Source organism: Geotrypetes seraphini, chromosome 11, assembly GCF_902459505.1.
Source record: "Geotrypetes seraphini chromosome 11, aGeoSer1.1, whole genome shotgun sequence".
NCBI lineage: Eukaryota > Metazoa > Chordata > Amphibia > Gymnophiona > Dermophiidae > Geotrypetes > Geotrypetes seraphini.
The window spans coordinates 86,981,855-87,001,458 of record NC_047094.1 but is presented as its reverse complement, the minus strand read 5'-3'; the positions used below and the strand labels follow the sequence as shown (position 1 = coordinate 87,001,458).

Genomic DNA, 19,604 nt, shown 5'->3' with positions numbered 1-19,604 from the left:
GCTGGATGTACTCAGTCGCGCGGCTCTTCTCCCTACCTGCTCTGCTTGCAGCACAGAGCCGAACGGAAGTCTTCCCAACGTCAGCACTGACGTCGGAGGGGAGGGAGGGCTTAAACAAAGCCCTCCCTCCCTCCGACGTCAACGCTGACGTCGGGAAGACTTCCGTTCGGCTCTGTGCTGCAGGCAGGGCAGGTAAGGAGAAGGAGAGTAACCTCGCGGTTCGAGTGGCTACCAAGGGAGGGGAGCGGTCCGCCCCTGGTGCAGCACAGCAGGCCAGGTCCCCTTACTTTTGTGGCGCTTCCCCGACCGACCGACCGACAACAGCCCCGGTCCAACAATCCTCCCTGCCCTGTAGCCGCGAATCTAAATTACCTTCTTACAGCAGCTGTAAGAAGGTAATTTAGATTCACGGTTAAGGGCAGGGAGGTTTGTCGGACCGGGGCTGTTGTCGGTCGGTCGGTCGGGGAAGCGCCACAAAAGTAAGGGGACCTGGCCGGCTGTGTTGCACCCGGAGCGGGAGAGAAGGAGGGGGGAGAAGGACGCTGAAAGCACTGGAGAAGACAAAGGGGTGGAGAAGGACGCTGAAAGGCCATGGGAAGGGCGGGGGGGAAGGACTCTGAAAGCACTTATGGAAGACAGAGGGGGGAGAAGGATGCTGAAAGCACATGGGGAAGACAAAGGGGTGGAGAAGGACGCTGAAAGGACATGGGGAAGATGGGGGGGTGGAGAAGGATGCTGAAAGGCCATGGGGAAGACAGAGAGGGAGAAGGACGCTGAAAGCACATGTGGAAGACAGAGGGGTAGAAGGGCGCTGACAGGACATGGGGAAGATGGGGGGGGGAGAAGGACAATGAAAGGAAATGGGGAAGAGAGAGTAGGGAGAAGACGCTGGCAGGGAAGAAGACAGATGCCAGACTATGGGGGGAGCGGAGGAAAGAAGATGGGTGCCAGACCAATTTGGAAGGGGGAAGAAAGGGAGAGGCACAGTAACAGAGCAAATGGAAGATGCAGAAGGAAGAGAGACAGTGGATGGAAGGAATTGAATGAGAACATGAGGAAAGCAGAAACCAGGCAACAAAGGTAGGAAAAGAATTCTATTTCTTTTTTTTTTTTTTTTTTGCTTCAGGATAAAGTAGTATATTAGTTGTGTCGATAAAAATTTATAAACATTAGAGGCTCTGGTAGAAACCCGTTTACAAAGTATGTATTCTTCCCAATTAATATTTCCAAATTAATAAAGTCTTTTTGCTTATTTGTAAATGGGTTTCTACCAGAGCCTTTAATTCAGTAGCATAATTAAATGAAATAACTATTTCTGAAGTTTATAGGGACGGGCGGGGACGGAGGGGATTCCTCACGGGGACCGGTGGGGACGGAGGGGATTTCTCGCGGGGACGGGTGGGGACAGAGGGATTCCTCACGGGAACGGGTGGGATTCCTCACGGGGACGGGTGGAACTTTGGCGGGGACGGGTGGGATTTCTGTCCCCGCGCAACTCTCTAGTCTGCAACTGACAGGCCAATCCCTGATGCCTGTTGGCCAGCCTGCAGAAACTTTTCTGGAGCTCGGAGTCTGTTACCCTTGTAGCACTGCTCACCTATTGCATTGCAGGGGCTTGAGTGCAGGCTGTCGGGCATCTGTAGGAGGCTCAGCGCGACTCTGCAGAGTTCCAGCTGCATTTTGCCTCCCCCCTTTTCGGGTCCACAGGAGTTCGACTGGCAAGCCCGACAGTGTTCGTATGGGCAGCTCGAAGATTCAGTGTTGGAGTGGCAGTCCATTTTGAGGCAGTGATTTTTTTTTTTCTCCCAGATTCAGCTACCATAAGAGCTGAGGCAGGCTGCAGCACATTTTCAGTGCAAGTCACAGTAAACAGCCTATGAGGAAAATCAGGAGGAAGGGGGGGGGGTTGGTTGTCTTTAATGTTATTTTTTATTTCAGGTTTCTGCCCCTTCCCTTAGGTTTTCCCACCTCCAAGATCACAAAATCGCTGTTTGTTTTGTTTGTATGTTTTAAGGTGTTTTGATGCCAAAATGCTGCTGCGGTGGCCATCTTGGATTTCTTGATTTTATTTTTTTTTAAGTTCTCCAGAACCTTCAAATCACCTCATTTTGCCTCAAAATTGGCAGGGTTCTAGTCCTGAGGGTACTTTACCTCTAATCCATGCTAGGGTTGTGCCGGATGGACACCCAAATAGTGCCCTTGTGCCACGCAGCATGTGAGGGGGGAGGCAGGAACAGTCAGCTTAGTCTTCCTTTGCTCTCTATGGCTGAGGAATGGTCCATTGATTAGGAGTAAATCCCTTCCACAGTCCCGGAATGGCAGTCATCCTAAATGTAGGGGTTTGGAGCCAAAGAGACGCAAGATAGCATCATTTAAAAGAGACTCCATGCTACCTAATATGGCATTTTCTCTGGACTTTTTCAATCTAATGTGGCAAGCTTATCTGGATGGCCTAGACCCCAGGGGACATCGAGCAGCACACCAGGAAGTGCATGAGGGGGCTGGGGCTCCCAAGGCGCATCTGCCTTGATGCCAGAGGCTGGCCAGGATCTGGTGGGCCTTTCCAAAGAAGACTGAGGATGAGGGATCTGTTTGTATGCCTTTACTGTCACAGAGTGAGCCCTCCCTGTCAGGAGATGCAGGGTCGCAGGCAGATGCAAATGCATGAGATAGAGTGGTGGCCCTCAATTAAGGGGGAGACCCAACAGTCTGTTCAGACCCTCGGTTATGCCAACAGTCTGTTCAGACCCTCGGCTATGTTAGAGTTTATCGCTGACTCTTAGGGGGAGTTAAACTTGGACTTCCAGCAAATCCCCTCTGCAATCTGCGCTATAATGAGCAGAGTCAGTCTTCTTTGTTTCCCTGGCATTCTGATATCAATGTACTGGTCATGGAGCATTGGCTTGCTCCTGAAGGATCCCTTCAAGTTGCCAAGACAATGGCTCGGCTGTATCTGATGGCATGGGAGTGTCACTTTATGGAATAGGCTAAATGCTAAAAGTTTCAAGTTTATTATAAATTTGATTGATCACTTGAACATTTCTGCATGTTTATCATCCCCCAACCCTGAGGAAGAATGAAACACTTCGGAGGGGAATGAGGCAATAATGTTTTTAAGCTGTCTCACTTTACGTTTACTAAAGTATTAAAATTTTATGAATAAGCACTGGCACTTTAAATAATGAAAAACTAAAAAGCTAAAAAGTTAAAAAGATTTATATGAAATGAAATAGCACCGATTTTAAAGTTCCAATGAGGATGGCTACCATACTAGCTTTTCTACTCTTTAGCTCCAGTGTGACATACTGAGGAACTTCAGTGTGGGAACTGAATATTAAGAATTTAATGTTATGAATTAAAGATTGGTGACTAAAGAATCATCTAGTGGAATATAACTTTGGTAAAGCCATAAGTCCTCATTTTCAATACTTAGAAGGGAAACTGATTGAACACTCCAAAGAGATAAAGAATTTAAAAATGAATATGGTCTCTTCTAAATCCACTACTGAAAAAGTTGAACAGGACTTAATATCTTTTAAACATATTCAAGAGACATTAATTAAAGATAATATGAATCTTAAGAGAAAAATTGAATCTTTAGAGAATAATGCTCGCGGTAACAACCTAAGATTGATCAACTTCCCAAGGGTCGCTATAGTGTCCCCCAGGGAAATGATTAAGAGATATTTACAGGAAAATCTGGGAGTTTCAGAAGAATGTTTACCTCCATTCTCTCAGGTTTACTATCTCCCTACTAGAAGTCAAGTTCAACATCAAAAGACTACCAATCATGACATATTGGATGTATCAACCATGCTTGAGACATTAGACAAAGAAATGGCAGTTCCAGGTACATTAATATTAACGGTGGCTCTTCAGCCAGATAAAGCATAGACAAAAGGAATTTTTTGGATTTAAAATTCAGATGTTTCCCGATCTATCACATGAGACGCAGAAGCGTCGACGTGAGATTTTCTTCTGAAACCAGGTGTCTTAGCTTTAGGGCTCTATTTAAGACATCCTTGCAAGTGTATAGTGTATCACTGTGAAACTAAGTATGTTTTCTTTGAACCTTTTCAATTAACTACCTTCTTGTCACTATCCCGTTTGGAGAAAGAAAATCTTTAGCTCTTTAGATTGATTTAGGCATTAGCTCTCAGCTCTACAGCCTTGATATACTTTGAATAATTGCTTATTTCTCGCTCTTTATTTAATCTTGGATCCCATTAGAGGACTTGAGTAAAGTTAAACTTATGTATATTCTTTTTTATTTTATTGTTAAAGTGTTAACTTCAGTGGAAATTGTTCCTATGTTTAACTTCTTTCTGTACAAGTTAAAATGCTTTATATTCAAGTAAAAAAACGATAAATAAGTAAATAAAAAATACAGGGTTGCAGGGGCTTGAGCTGGTGGAGGGTGAGCCTCTATCCCAGCTCCCATTATCTGGGGTGGATTTCGTAAATGATGCTCTCTATAACATCATCAGTGTCATGAGCAAAGTTTTGGCTTATTCAATCTCAGCTTGCAGAATGCTCTGGATCAGGCATTGGGTAGGAGATTTCACCTCCAAGACTATCCCTCAGCAAACTTATTTTCAAGAGGCAAATGTTGTTTGGAAAGGGACTGAATGATCTCATGCCCAACATGGCAGATCGTTGACTGAAATCTCTACCTGACACAGCCAAAATTGATTATTGCAATTCTATTCAACTTAACATTACACAAAACGAAAAAAGAAGGCTCCAATTAATACAAAATATGGCTGTCAAACTTATCTATAATGCCAAAAAATTTGATCACGTTACGCCTTTAATCATAGACTCCCATTGGCTTCCTATCAGCCACCGCATCACCTTCAAAATATTACTTTTAGTTTTTAAATCTTTAATTTTTAACGAACCTCAATTTATCACCAAATTGTTAATCCCTTATAACACCTCTTGGTCTCTTTGTTTGACATCTCAAAACCTCCTAACCGTTCCTTCTTTAAAAATTATAGGCACCAGAAGACAAGATATGTTTTCAGTTATGGCCCCTCAACTGTGGAACTCACTACCACTGTACATTAGAGAAGAAAAAGATCTTACTTTATTTAAAAAACTTCTAAAAACTTATCTTTTTAACGACGCTTTTAATCTTCCCTCTTTTGACCTATAATCAGTTACATTAAGTTCTGATTTTTTACCCTCCCTTTCGTTTTTTCCCTTTAACGAATTGTAACTTTTTCCCCCTACTCGCCCGACTCATGTCTGTCTTGGATTCGTAAGTCTGAAGTTACTTTGTTAGTCTTCACATCTTTGTTTTTTATGAAGTTGTACATCGCTTAGCAAACCGAATAAGCGATTCATCAAATATTAATAAAAACTTGAAACTTGACAGCAGACCGCAAACTTTCTAGAGACTCTAAGTGGTCTAATTTTCATGGCTCCAGGTATTTTTGGCAGTACTCAAGAGAAGCCTCCTCTAAGAGATTTTTCCAGGGAGCCAGACACAGATTCCCAGGTCCCATACAGAGCCAGGTCTCCAGCTCTCATCCTGCTACAAACCTCCAAGAAAGCACAACGATGCTAGGTATGGAACAGTTCCCCTAAAGATAGGGGGACGGCTCTAAGTATACAGAGGTCTGGGCACAGATCCTGGAGGTCATTCATAGTAGTTACAAGCTCAAATTCACCCAGTCCTTAATGGACTGGTTTATGGACCAGGCAGGGTGACAAGAGAAAGCAACGCTTAGTATTTTGATAGGCGTTTAATCAAATAACCAAATAAACTTGAAACTTGAAAAGCTGTTACCTCAGCGAGCAGAGTTTCGGAGCAACAGACTCTTTCTTGCTGAGAGCCTTTCCTCAAGTTCACAGAGGCCAGAGTATCTTTGTGCACCATTCCATCCTTTTTGCCAAAGGTTGTTTCGGCTTTCCATGTCATTCAAGAAGTTAGATTGCTGGCATTCCAGTCCACAAGTTCTAAGAAGAATGACTGGATTCTGAAAAAGCTGGATGTGAGTAGAGTGCTTCTCCAATATCTTGAGGTCACCAATGAGTTCAGGCTATCTGACCATCATTTTGTACTCTCTAGTCAGGCTAGACATGGCTCACCAGCTTCCAAGGCCACGATTTCCAGATCCTTAGGGCCATTTCATCAGCATATATTGCCTGTGGAAAACAGTCACCAGTCTCCATAAAGGCACATTCAACTAGAAATGTGGCTTCTTCATGGATGGAAGCTTGGGCAGTCTCCCCTGAGGAGATTTGTAGGGCAGCAACTTGATCCACTCTATATACATTTTCCAAGTTTTACAGAGTGGATGTAGCAGCAAGGGAGGACTCCGCCTTTGGTCCTCAGTGTTACAAGATAGTGTAGTGGTCCTGCCCTAGATTTCTGGGACTGCTTTTGTATGTCCAGAATGATACACCTATTGCACTAGAAAGAGAGATTAAGTTTTTACCTTGCTAATATCTTTTCTAGTAGATACTTGTAGGTGTGTCATTCTGGAGCCCTGTCTTGTCAGTTATATTCTGTGCCTGCCTATTGTCTCATCAGAAAGTTTGAGTTCAATCTGAAATTTGGATATCAGTCAGCCCTTAAGGATATGAAGAATAATCTATTGCTATAACACATTGGGATATTATTTGAACTCCATAAAGGTTTCTGTTTGGCATGTTTGTTTCTCTGTTTTAATTGTTCAGTGGCAATGTTTAACATTGTTTGTTATGATTTCAGAGCAGAATAGAATTGTAGTTTGGGGAGATTCCCCGTATCCCTCCTTTACATGTGTTTTTATATGGGGCTATCATCTGCTTTGGTACAAACTGAAGGAGGCAGCAGAGCCCTCTAGTGGAGGAGGGGGATTCAAAAGCTGGAGCGGATTCCTTCTGCATGGCTCACAAACATTGGGATGTTGCCAATCCGTCCAGAATGACAAACTTATCTACTAGAAGAGATTTTAGCAAGTTAAGAACCTAATCTCTTTTTATTTAATTGCTTTTTGGTTTTTTTAAATTATTATTATTTTTGTGTTGTAATGATACACTAGAACTAATAATATTCCAGTAATTGCAGAAAGGTAAATGTGGCACTCCTGAAACTCCTTCATAATGTGAAATGCAGGCCTTTTGCTATTCTCTAATATGTGAATGAGTGAGAGCCTTGAAGTTCAGAGCAGAGGTTCAGAGACTGAGACTGCACATGGTAAGGAATCTGGAGACAGCTTGCTTGAAAAAAGTCTCTCTTTTACAATGTATTAATGTGTGTCCCTTTCCCCTCCCTCTCATTGCTGCCACTGATTGTTACCTGGTAAGTACATGTGCTACTGCTGGCATTGCAGATGAGTCTCAGGCTGCTGTGAGTGTGTCTCCTGTATGGGTAAATGAGAAGTCCCAGCTCACTCCATTCCTTTTTTCAAAGAGCATGGCACCATGGTCTCCTGGTGGTGGAATCTAGATAGAGGTACACTGACACACACCAGTTTTGTGGTTCTGTTGCTTTTACTGTAGTCCTTCATGAGATCTTGCACTCAAGTCTTTTTGTAGCTGCCTCCCACAATGAAGCTTTGTGTCAAGAGTCAAGTAAATTTTATTACACTATGAAAGCAGAGGATCATTACAGAGAAAAAGCTAGTTCAGGACATGGAGCAGCACTGTAATAGCAGATTGAAACCAGTTGTTATATTCTGTCTGTACCCTGGTCCTCTACCATTTTAAATTTCCATATTTAAACGAGTGCCAAGCTCCTGTTCATATCTTACCAGCAAACTTGATATAGCTCACAGCCACCAAAACTAGTGAGGCTGATTCTGAAACATCACCTATGCTGTGCTCTTTAATAAAGTTGTAGCTATGGGGGCTCCAGCTTACTACTAGTATTTATCATTTCTATAGTGCTACTAGGCATATGCAGTGCTTTACATTAAATACATATGAGACAGTCCCCTTATAACTAATCAAGACAGACAGAGGATAAATAAGGAATTATGGTAGGAATGACTAAAACAGATATGAACATAAGAGTTGCCATATTAGGAGAGACCAAAGGTCCATCAAGCCCAGTATCCTGTTTCCAACAGCAGCCAATCCAAGTAACAAGTATCTGGCAGGATCCCAAAAGAGTAAAACAGATTTTATATTGCTTATCTGAGAAATAAGATTTTTCCCACATCCATCTTCATAATGGCTTATGGACTTTAAAGGAAATTATCCCTTTTTTTAAATCCTGCTAAGTTAACAGCTTTTGCCACAATCTCTGGCAATGAATTCTAGAATTTAATTACACATTGAGTGAAGAAATATTTTTCTAGTTTGTTTTAAATTTACTACTTAGTAGCTTCATTGCATGTCCCTTAGTCCTGATATTTTTGGAAAGAGTAAACATGCGATTCACATATACCCATTCCACTCAGTATTTTATAAACCTTTGTCTTGTCTTCCCTGAGCCATCTCATTTTCAAGCTGAAGAGCCCTAGCCGCTTTAGCCTTTCCTTATAGGGAAGTCATCCTATCCCTTTATCATTTTCATCACCCTTCTCTGTACCTTTTCTAATTCCACTATATCTTTGAAATGTGGTGACCAGAATTGCACACAGTATTTGAGGTGTGGTCACACCATGGAGTGATATAAAGTCATTGTAACATTCACATTTTTGTTTTCCATTCTTTTCCTAGTAATTCCTAATATTCTATTTGCTAGCTTAGCCACTGCTGTACATTGAGCAGGTGGTTTTAACGATGACACTTAGATCCTTTTCCTGGGTGGTGACTCCTAATGTGGAACCTCGTATCATATATCTGTAGTTTGGGTTCCTCTTTTCCACATGCACCACTTTGCACTTCCTCTTAATTCTGTCTTAATTCTGTCGTGGACTGGTTACCTGCACACAAATTGATACTAAATAAAGAGAAAACTAGCATGCTGGGTTTTTAGTCATCTTTCACAGCCATCTAGCAGCATTTCTTTATTTGGAAACCTAATCATACCAGTTAACTCATTTAGATATCTCAGGGTCCTATTGTATTGTAAACTCTCATTTCTTCCACAAACCTCATTATATAAGATAGTTTCTCGGAGACAAGCAGGGAATATGCAGGCACACTTAAGAACATAAGAACATAAACAATGCCTCTGCTGGCTCAGACCTGAGGTCCATCGTGCCCAGCAGTCCGCTCACGCGGTGGCCCAACAGGTCCATGACCTGTGCAGTAATCCTCTATCTATACCCCTTCACTTGTTGGTGAAGTCCTCTGACTGAGCTTGAGTGCCGGTGCTCTCCCCTAGCTAAGTAAGCTTTTTGAGCTTACTGGGCATGTGGAAAAGTCCTTACACCTGCAGATCCTCCCCATAGCTTGTCAGTATTTTCTTCAGCCACTCCTAACAGGTTGCAGCTCTCCCCTGTCTTCCTCGGGGGAAAAAAAAGAAAAAATTATAACTAGATTTAATATTAGGTATTTATCCTTAGGTTTTTTTCTCTCTCTTTTTTTTTTTTTTTTTCTTTTTTTAAACTAACTGGAGGAATGACTAATTGTACTAGCAATAGTAAATCTTTTCCTTAAAAAAAAAAAGGTGGGGAAAGACCAGAGAGAAGACAATAGAAACTTTTCAGTGTCGTAAGTTTTAAACCAATGAACTCGGCTCAACAATGGTGCCGGTTTTTCATTGGCCGGTGCTAAGACCTTGACGAGAATACTGCAATGGACAGCGGTGTGTGAACAGTGGCTAAGAAGGTGACGAAGTCGCCCACTGTGCAGCTTGCTCCCTGCCCCCAGGGCCCTGTCTCAGTACCACAAGGGAGGAAAGCAAATTACTGCTGAAGCCGTCGGAGAACAAAAAGCTTGCAGACTCAGCAGGCCAACGGAAAAAGCTCCTAGTGCTTGACCACTGCAGCACTCCTTCTCCACCGGCAGAATCAGCAGCATGGAGCATGACTTGTGAACTTGGAAGTGGCTGAGGTTTCGGTGAAGGTTCCCGCGGGCTCAGTCTTGCGTTCCTCTCCTGGCCTAAATCAGAAGATTTCATCATCTTCAGGTGCAAAACATGCTAAAGCCCATTCTAAATCAAAAAGGGGAGCATCTCCAACTCCTCCCCTGGAATTCACTGTTCCTTCTAAATGTCTCTCTCCAGTCTTCCGTCAATACCTCTGTTTCAAGGCTCAAAGCCTATTCAGTAAATTTCAGATTTTTTCCTGCTTTTACAATGGTTTATACAGGAAAATGCTGCTTTGCTTCAACAATCTCCTACTCCTCCACTTCTGGAGGTCCAGCAATGTTCAGCCTGTTTAGAACATATTCCTGCAGAGAACCATATTCTTTCAGGTCCTTTAGTTCCACCTACAGACATGATCTGGAGTCCCTGCACTACTGTCTGTTCCTCTCCAACTGAAGGAGCTTTATGCAGCCAGTTCCCAAAGAGGAATACTCATCCAAAATTTTTGCAGGTTTCTTCCCTGATTAGTCTTAGTCAAGCAGCAACACCTACAGGCAGCAAAGATTTCGGGCTATACTTCAATCCTGTAAGACTCCAGTAAAGGAACTGGTAGCTCTTCCAGTACATAAAGTTCTACAGGACTTCTAATTAGCTAATTGGCAGAAACTCCTATCAGTGTCCACAGCTTCCAAGCGTTTGGAAATTAAATATAAGGTCCAAAAAGCACCTGGTCACGACCTTCAACAACTACCTCACCAATCAATAGTTTCTGAGTCGGCTATTAAAAAGGCTAAAACTGTAAAATCTCTGTTAAGTGCGCCCCCTGGAAAAGAATATCATCTCCTTGATTCCATAGGTCACAAGGTCTATCAAGGTTCTATACTTTCATCCAAAATCATTTCTCATCAGCTGCAAATTCTCCATTTTCAGCATTCAGTTCTGCAACAGCTAAAAGCTGCTTCCTCAGAAGCAATTCCAAGCCTTTTCATTGCCTTGCACGAGTCTACTTACCATTTAATAAAATCCAATTATGATGCTTATGACATGGTGTCTCAAACGGCAGTGGTAGCCATAGTCGCTAGACTCACAGCATGGCTTAGAGTGTCAAATCTAAGAGAAGACCTTCATGATAGACTGGCAGATGCTCCCTGTTTGGGTGACAGTCTTTTTGGTGAAAAGGTACAGGCCACAGTCTCACAGCTAAAGGAGGATTCCTCGACTAGTAGGGAACTCTCAGCACTTCCTACAGAACAATTTCAACAATTTTGATTGCCTTTTCTCTTCATTTTTGTGTTGTAGAGCATATCATCAACAATTTTTTCAGCAATATTATCTGAGACGCAGATTTGCTCCTTATAATAGACCTGCTCCACAAAGATCGCAGTCTTCTTAGGTTCCAAAACAGTGTACCAGATATTTCGGAAACAATCATCTATACCTCAACTTCATCTCTTAAACTTTCTCCTAGTTTTTGACCATGGAGGAGAGGGGAAGGGGGGGCTAACCCACTTCTTTTCGGCTTGGCAGGTCATCACAACAAACAAATGGGTTCTTCAACTTTTTTAAACAACTGTGACCAAGAACAACAATGTTTTCAGAAATTGGTTAGGATACTACAAGTATAGTAAGTTAATCTGCTGTTTTAGATCCTTTAAAAAAAATGTTAAGTGATAAAATACTCGTAGCCTATTCCTCACCTGCCTTGCAATTATGATTTGTTTCTGTCCTAAGCATTTTAAAATTCTGCTGTGGCTCTGATTGCACCACCTCTGCTGGAAGCCTGTTCCAGACATTTGCTGTTTTCCACAGTTTCTTTATACCTTGGGGCCCATTGCATTAACAATTAGGCCACTCCCAATTGTTAAATACCTTCCAATTCTTGTCCTTTGAATTATTGTGGAGTAATTTTTGTCCCCATTGCTTGTTTTTACAATATCTTAATGCTGAAGGTTTTTTTGCCACATGTTGGTAAAATGTTTGGGTTTCAAGTTCCCTTTCATTGTTTTAAGATTTTGTATCAAGAGACAATCTGCTTGTCTCTAAACTTCCTCAGTAGTATCATTAATAAAGATATACTAAAAAGATTGTCCTATTAGGACTGAATCCTTTATTGACCACTGCATTTCGTCTCCAGATGCTCTCCTTGTTTTTTGCCCAGTCCCATAGGCTAGCTTGTTTACCAGCCTTCTCTATAAAGCTATGTTCAAAGATGAGCAACATATTACTGTACCTCCCTGATCTTTCACTTCTTGCACCTTCTTAAAGAACTTGAGTTTGTGTAGCAGCATTTTACCTTCTTGAAACCATAGCTTCTTTCACTTAGTATTCTTTCCGTAGTTTTCCATACTAATTAACATCTGCTCTTGACATGCAGTCCTTTGAAATTTCATCATTGAACAGAGTTGGAGGTGAGGCGTGGCCTAGTGGTAGAGCTGTTGCTTCAGCACCTTGAGGTTGTGGGATCAAATCCCAGCGCTGCTCCTTGTGTTAATCCTCCATTGCCCTAGATGCAAAATAAGTACCTGTATATATAAACTGCTTTGAATGTGTAACCACAAAAAAGGTGGTATACAAATCCCATTCCCTTCCCCTATTCTGAGGGACAGTGACTTTCTAAGTACTTCTGATTCCTTCTAGACTGTAACTTTGATTTGTACTCATTTCACATATGACAGATAGTTGCTCTCTTAAATTGATATTTCCTCTCTATAAAATACCTTGTGAAGAAACTCATCTAACTTATGTTCTTATGTTCTTAAGATGTCTACCTTTTGCTGTTTGTCCTCTTCCTTTGATATCTAAAGAAAGCTTAATCTCACTTGTTATTGAATTGGCAGTTTTTTCTTCTAATTGGCCTACCCTGACTTCCTTTTATTTTTCTGATAGTTCTTCCTGTTGTCAGTCACCTTATATGTTTTAGTGTTTTCAAATTCTAATCTCTGTTCTTACCTTTTCTGAAACCATATTGGGGGGTGGGTGGTTCTTTCAATTTCTCTTTCTTGGCTTTTCACTGCTGTCCAAATTTCATTTATGCCCTTCAGCTCTGAGCCTTTTTCACAGTATTTTTCACCTTGAGGTCAACATCCCCACAGTCCAAGACCCTAGTTTTAAATGTGCTTCAGTTCAGGTTGGAGTTTAATATTGAATTAAGTAATAGGGTGATCATGAGACTCTACATCAGGGGTGTCCAACCTTTTGGCTTCCCTGGGCCGCATTGGCACAAACGCTGCAGCAAGACAGAGGAGGGAGCCAGCAAGACGGTAAACACCCGGGGACAGCAGAGGAAAACACTGCATCGCCTTCGACCGGGGTTGCACAAAATACTTCAGGGGGCCGCATGCGCCCCTGGGGCCACAGGTTGGACACCCCTGCTCCACATATTCCATGTGTCAGTACCAGGTGTGTGTATATATAATGCTTACGGCATCATGTTGGAGCTAGGCTGCTTGCTGCATGTTCTTTGCTTGTGGTGGAAATCAGAGGAAACTTGCTGAAACACAGCAAAGTGCACTGTGCTCCATCACATTGATCTTTTCTGCTTCTCCTATAGGTTCAGGGAATTAGCATTAAAGGTTGGCATGATGTGACCACTTTCTTTGGTGGCAAAGCCGAGGAGTCCCCTGAGAGGTACAGTATATTCTTTGGGTTACTGTGCTATTAACCTTTATACCTTTCTTATCAAATCTGCTCAGGGCAGGGGGAATTTTCTGCAGATTTTCATTGTTTTTGGCTGGGAGATAAGGGTCATTTATGTGTATTTTAAATGTTTTACTGTGTATATATTGATTTTGAAAATGCATTGATGCAGGTTCTTGGGGAATTACAGGGTATCAAGTTTAATAAATACTAGCTTAAATCACTGTAATAAGAACTGAAGTGTAGGCACACAAGTACACTGAACATTTTGGTGCCAAACCTAGGAAATGTATAAAATTAATCAAAGAAGAGCAAGGCTCAGTAATTTAAATTCTCTTTAGGAAGCCAAGGATTGCAGCTTTCAGTGAAGGGTGGTTCATATTAATGGTCCCAAAGACTCATTTATAAGCCATTCTTGACACTTAAGTTTATATTGTTTAAAATAATTGGCAATACAATTGAATTTACAATTAAAAATAGCTTTAGTAAGGAAATTAAAACCAATAGCATTCCCCCACAACTATACATACCTGGGAGCCAACATTCCACTTCACAGCAAAAAATTTTTTGTATCTAATGTTTAATAAAACTTCTAGTGCAAAAGGCATATAAGTTATGAGCCGGTGGGTTATTCTCTTTTACTTGTGAGTTTGTAGAAGGTATCATCTACCTTTTTCTCTTGGCTCCGCCTCCTGCATCTCTGGGCTGTGCACCACATCCTCAGTTTTTCATTCTACAAGTGAGTTAGAAGGTATCTTTCTGATCTGCTCTGATTTAGATTTTTAATTTTCGGGTCTGCATCTGTACTGTGGTGCTCCAGAGGTTCCCAGTTTGATTGGGACAGCTATGCCTGGGAGAAGACACAGACTTTGGGGTCAGAGGTCTGTAACTGGGAGAGCAACCCTTTTACAGGCTGTCTGGCCAGCCTGCACTAACACTTTGGTAGCTTGGGGACCATTCTTCTGGGAGCACAGCTTGCTCCTGGCTTTCACTGGAGCTTGATCGTAGATGTGTGGCCCCTGAAGGCTTTAGCGTGTTCTGGCTGCATTCTTCCCCCGCCCCCAAAGACACATGAGGATCTGTATAGGTCTGGAGATTCAAGCTCTTTCAGGGTCTGACTTGCAGCCTGAAGAATCAAGCGTTAGAAGTGAGATTTCGTGCTTGTCTGAGGTAGCTTTCTTCTTCATTGTCAGGTTGCACTTCAAGCTGAAGCAGGCACAGCATCAGCACAAGAGTGAATTGTAGCCTGAGAGACATCTGAGGTGATCTACAGATTGAGGTTTTAGAGGTTTCTGAGGCTGGCATTTTGGGCCCCCACCTCCAAAAAATACTTTGTTGAATTTCCTGTGCTTTTATTTAGCTCTTCCGAGCCGTTTTTTGGCACTAAAACACGCTGCAACAGCCATCTTAGATTTCCCCGATTTGATTTTAAAAGACTATCTGCCTCAAAACACTTTGATTTTACTTAAAATCATTCCAGATGGACTCAGGCTATTTTAATGTTGATTCATGCCAGATTTGTACTAAATGACTGGCTGAGAAGTGTCCATGTTCCACATGCCATGGGGGGGGAGGGGGGCTGGGCTTAGCCCTCTCTGGTCCCTCCAGGGTATCTCGCTTGCAGGTGGCTTGGTTTCGGGGCCATAAATCCCTCCTAGAGTTCTCAGGTCTCAGGTAGCAACTTGGGGATTTGGTAAAGCGCAGATACCTCTGGGCCCACAAGGAGACAAGGTGAGTTCCTGCAGGAAAAGTCAGGGCTCCCTGTTCAGGAGTTTACTCCAGATTTTGTGAGTTTAATGTTTGCAGCCTATTTAAATTATGATGTAGCGATTATCCCAGGACAAGCAGGCAGCATATTCTTGACTGATGGGTGACGGCACCGACGGAGCCCCGGTACAGACAATTTTAGAGTGATTGCACTCTAAGAACTTTAGAAAGTTCTAGCTAGGCCGCACCGTGCATGCGCGAGTGCCTTCCCGCCCGACAGAGGCGCGCGGTCCCCAGTTTTCTTAATTCCGCGGAGCTAAGAAGACGCGTGTTTCCAACGGCTGTTGGAAGTTTTTTCTCTTTTCACTTGCCTTCCCGCTCGCGCGTATTTTTCTCTTCATAATTTATTTATTTCTTTTTTATTTACCGTTTGTGTAAAAAAAAAAAAATCGTTTTATTTTTCATTTTTTATCGATCTGCCCCGGCGGGGCCTGTTGGCACCATCGAAGCCTCGGGCTTCGATTTTGCTACAGCAGTTTTTCCCTTCATGCCCCCGTCACCGGGTTTCAAAAAGTGTCAGCGGTGTGCACGCCCTATCTCCCTCTCCGACCCGCACAAGTGGTGCCTCCAGTGTCTGGGTCCGGACCATAGGGCTGAAACCTGCACCCGCTGTAGTTCTTTACAAAAAAGAACTTTAAAAAATCATCAAATTCAGCAGCGGATCCTTTTCGGTTCCTCTATGGAAGTTGCACCGGTATCGACGTCGACTACTTCCTCCAAATCGACTCCGACTGCCTCGGCACCACAAGATACATCGCCAGTGTCGACTCCTGTAGGTAAGCCGGCTAAGAAGCCTTCCCCTACTGTTCTAGGCCCACCAGTCGAGCATGCAGTGAGCCAAGTCCTGCAGACTGAGCGCCGGCCCCGTAAGCGCTCCGCTCCCATTGAAGTCACTGCCTCGTCATCGGCATCGACTTCACCCGAGCGTCGAGCGGCACCGAAGGTACCGAGCAAGAAAAAACCGGTACCGGTGCCATCGGGACCAACGTTGGATGAGCGCATTGCCTCTATCCTCCAGGTCCAGCTTAAGGAGCAACTCCAACACTTGCTCCCGGCTCTGTTGACTCCGAACCTTCCAGTATCGGTACCGACTGAGCCTTCGGTGCCATCTGTCGATCAGCCTCTTTTATTGACATCGACTGTTTCGGCACCGCACAAATCTTTATCCATGCCTGTTCTGTCAGCGGAACCGAAGCGGCGTACTACTCCTACGGTTTCTGACCCGGTACCGTTCTCTGAACCCCGTACCGTACTACATTCCCCAGGTACCGTCTCCACCCGTTCAGGTAAATCGGTACGCAAGACTAAGCATACTGAAACATCTACTCCACTTTCCCAGGGCCGTTTCCAATCGTTACGGGACCCTGACTTGTGGGACGACTCAGATGATCCCCTCGGTACCGAGGAAGATTACACATCTGATGAGGATGAACCATCGGTGCAGGATCCTGCTGCTAAGCCAGAGCACTCCTCCTTCACCAAATTTTTAAAGGAGATGTCAGACACCCTTTCTATTCCATTGGAGTCTGACTCTAAAAAATCCAAGGCATTTCTGGATGCTTTGGATTTTGACCAACCTCCTAAAGAGTTTTTAAAGTTGCCCCTCCATGACATCTTGAGGGAAACTTTTTATAAGAATCTGGAAACTCCTTTGACGATTCCAGGAGCCCCAAGAAAACTGGAATCTCTGTATAAAGTGATTCCAATTCCAGGATTTGACAAGCACCAACTTCCCCATGAATCTCTGTTGGTAGAGTCAACCCTAAAAAAATCTGCAGGAGCCAGTGTATATGCCTCTGTCCCTCCTGGCAGAGAAGGAAAGGCCATGGATAAATTTGGGAAACGCCTTTACCAAAATGCGATGCTGGCCAACCGTTCAGGTAATTACGCATTCTACTTCTCTTTTTACCTGAAGCATCTCATTCAACAGGTGACCTCTTTTCAAAAGTATATTCCGGACCGTAAACTTCCTGCTTTTCAGCAATGTACCTCTAGTCTTTTGCAACTCAGGAAGTTTATGGTCCGTTCAATTTATGATACTTTTGAACTGACATCACGGGCTACTGCTATGTCTGTGGCAATGAGAAGGTTGGCATGGCTACGGGTCTCAGACCTGGATGTAAACCACCAGGACCGGCTTGCCAATGCGCCCTGCCTAGGGGATGAGCTGTTTGGGGAGTCCATGGATACCACCACGCAAAAGCTCTCCGCCCATGAAACTAGGTGGGACACCTTGTTGAAAAACAAGAAGAAACCTCCTCCTCCTCGTCCATTTAGGCAACAATCTTCATATCAAAGGAGGTTTTCTGCTCGACCGGCTCAGCCTCATCCCCCTCAACCTCGCAGACAGCGTCAACAGCAGCAACAGGCCCGTCAGCAACAACAGCCTACGGTAAAGCCTGCTCCTCAACCTAAGCCGACACAGCCCTTTTGACTCTCTTCTCCAGGGCATTGCCAGTCTTCCTCCCTCATGTCCTCTACCTCAGCCCATAGGAGGTCGACTCCATGTTTTTCTTTCTCGCTGGGAAGCAATCACCTCCGACCAGTGGGTACTTGCTATCATCGCCCACGGCTACTCCCTAAACTTTCAGACTCCTCCACCATTAAGTCTGCCAAAAGAGTCTGCTTCCAACAAGGCTCAGTCCCTTCTCCTCGCTCAGGAGGTTCAATCCCTCCTTCTTCTTCAATGCCATCGAACCAGTTCCTCTAGACCAGCAAGGCCTGGGATTTTATTCCCGGTACTTTCTCGTACCCAAAAAGACCGGAGATCTCAGGGATCTCAACAAATGTCTGGTCAAGGAGAAGTTCAAGATGTTATCTCTTGCCACCCTATACCCTCTTCTCTCTCAGGAAGACTGGCTATGTTCCCTCGATCTCAAGGAGGCGTATACTCACATTCCAATTCATCTGATGTCCAGACAATATCTTCGCTTCCTTGTCAACCAACATCATTACCAATACAAGGTGTTACCCTTCGGCCTCGCCTCCTCTCCCAGGGTATTCACCAAATGTCTGATTGTGGTCGCAGCTTATCTCCGCTCCCACAACTTTCAAGTCTTCCCTTATCTGGACGACTGGCTCATCAAGGCTCCTTCTCCTCAGGCCGTTCACATAGCCACCAATCAGACCATTCACTTCCTTCGACTGTTGGGGTTCGAAACCAATCTACCCAAGTCGCACCTCATTCCAACTCAGCGACTTCAATTCATTGGAGTCATTCTGGATACTATTCGGATGAGGGCGTTTCTTCCTCCAAACCGCCTTCACACCATCCTTCATCTCTGTCAGCAGGTGTTCCTGCAAACTTCCATCTCTGCAAATCACATGATGGTGCTCTTGGGACACATGGCCTCCACAGTACATGTCACACCCTTCGCACGTCTCCACCTGCGTACTCCTCAATGGACCTTAGCGACCCAGTGGTCCCAAGCGACGGATCCTTTTTCACAACTCATATCTGTGACCTCGTCTCTTCGACAGTCGCTTCTTTGGTGGTTGACATCCTCAAATCTATCCAGAGGTCTGCTGTTCCATCTACCTCCTCATCAACTGGTCATCACCACGGATTCCTCCCCCTATGCATGGGGAGGTCACTTGAACGAGTTCCAAACTCAGGGGTTTTGGACCACCCAGGAAAAGAAACACCACATCAATTTCCTGGAACTCAGAGCGATGTTTTACGCCCTCAAAGCTTTTCAACATCTTCTTTTTCCTCAGGTACTTCTCATTTGCACAGACAACCAAGTTGCAATGTACTACATCAACAAACAGGGAGGGACGGGATCCCGTCTCTTGTGTCAGGAAGCTCAAAGGATTTGGACCTGGGCGACTGCTCGTCACCTATTCCTGAAGGCAGTCTACATCCAAGGGGAACAGAATTGCTTAGCAGACAATCTCAGCAGAATTCTTCAACCTCACGAATGGACTCTCAACCCTTCGACTCTCCAGTCCATTTTCTCTCAATGGGGCATACCTCAAGTGAATCTTTTTGCAGCTCCCCACAACCATCAACTGCCCCTGTTTTGCTCCAGACTTTACTCTCCTCACCGTCTGGAACCCGATGCATTTCTCCTGGATTGGACCAATCTCTTCCTTTATGCATTCCCTCCTCTTCCGCTCATGCTGCGCACACTATTCAAGCTCAAGAGGGAACAAGCCACCATGATTCTCATCGCTCCACGGTGGCCCAGACAGCATTGGTTCCCCCTTCTGCTTCAACTCAGTTCCAGGGAACCCATACCTCTTCCACTGTTTCCTTCACTACTTACACAGCATCAGCAAACGCTAC

The 19,604-nt window shown here is 43.9% G+C and overlaps 1 protein-coding gene across 2 annotated transcripts in view; it reads left to right on the top strand.

Annotated features, from left to right (window-relative positions):
* The window catches only part of ARFGAP1 (ADP ribosylation factor GTPase activating protein 1), a 156,385-nt gene that overhangs the window by 117,592 nt on the left and 19,189 nt on the right, over positions 1–19,604 (top strand). For both annotated transcript variants that reach the window (XM_033963314.1, XM_033963313.1), the window contains exon 12: positions 13,464–13,540. In XM_033963314.1, the coding sequence (XP_033819205.1) occupies positions 13,464–13,540 (77 nt within the window). The remainder of the gene's footprint in view (positions 1–13,463; positions 13,541–19,604) is intronic.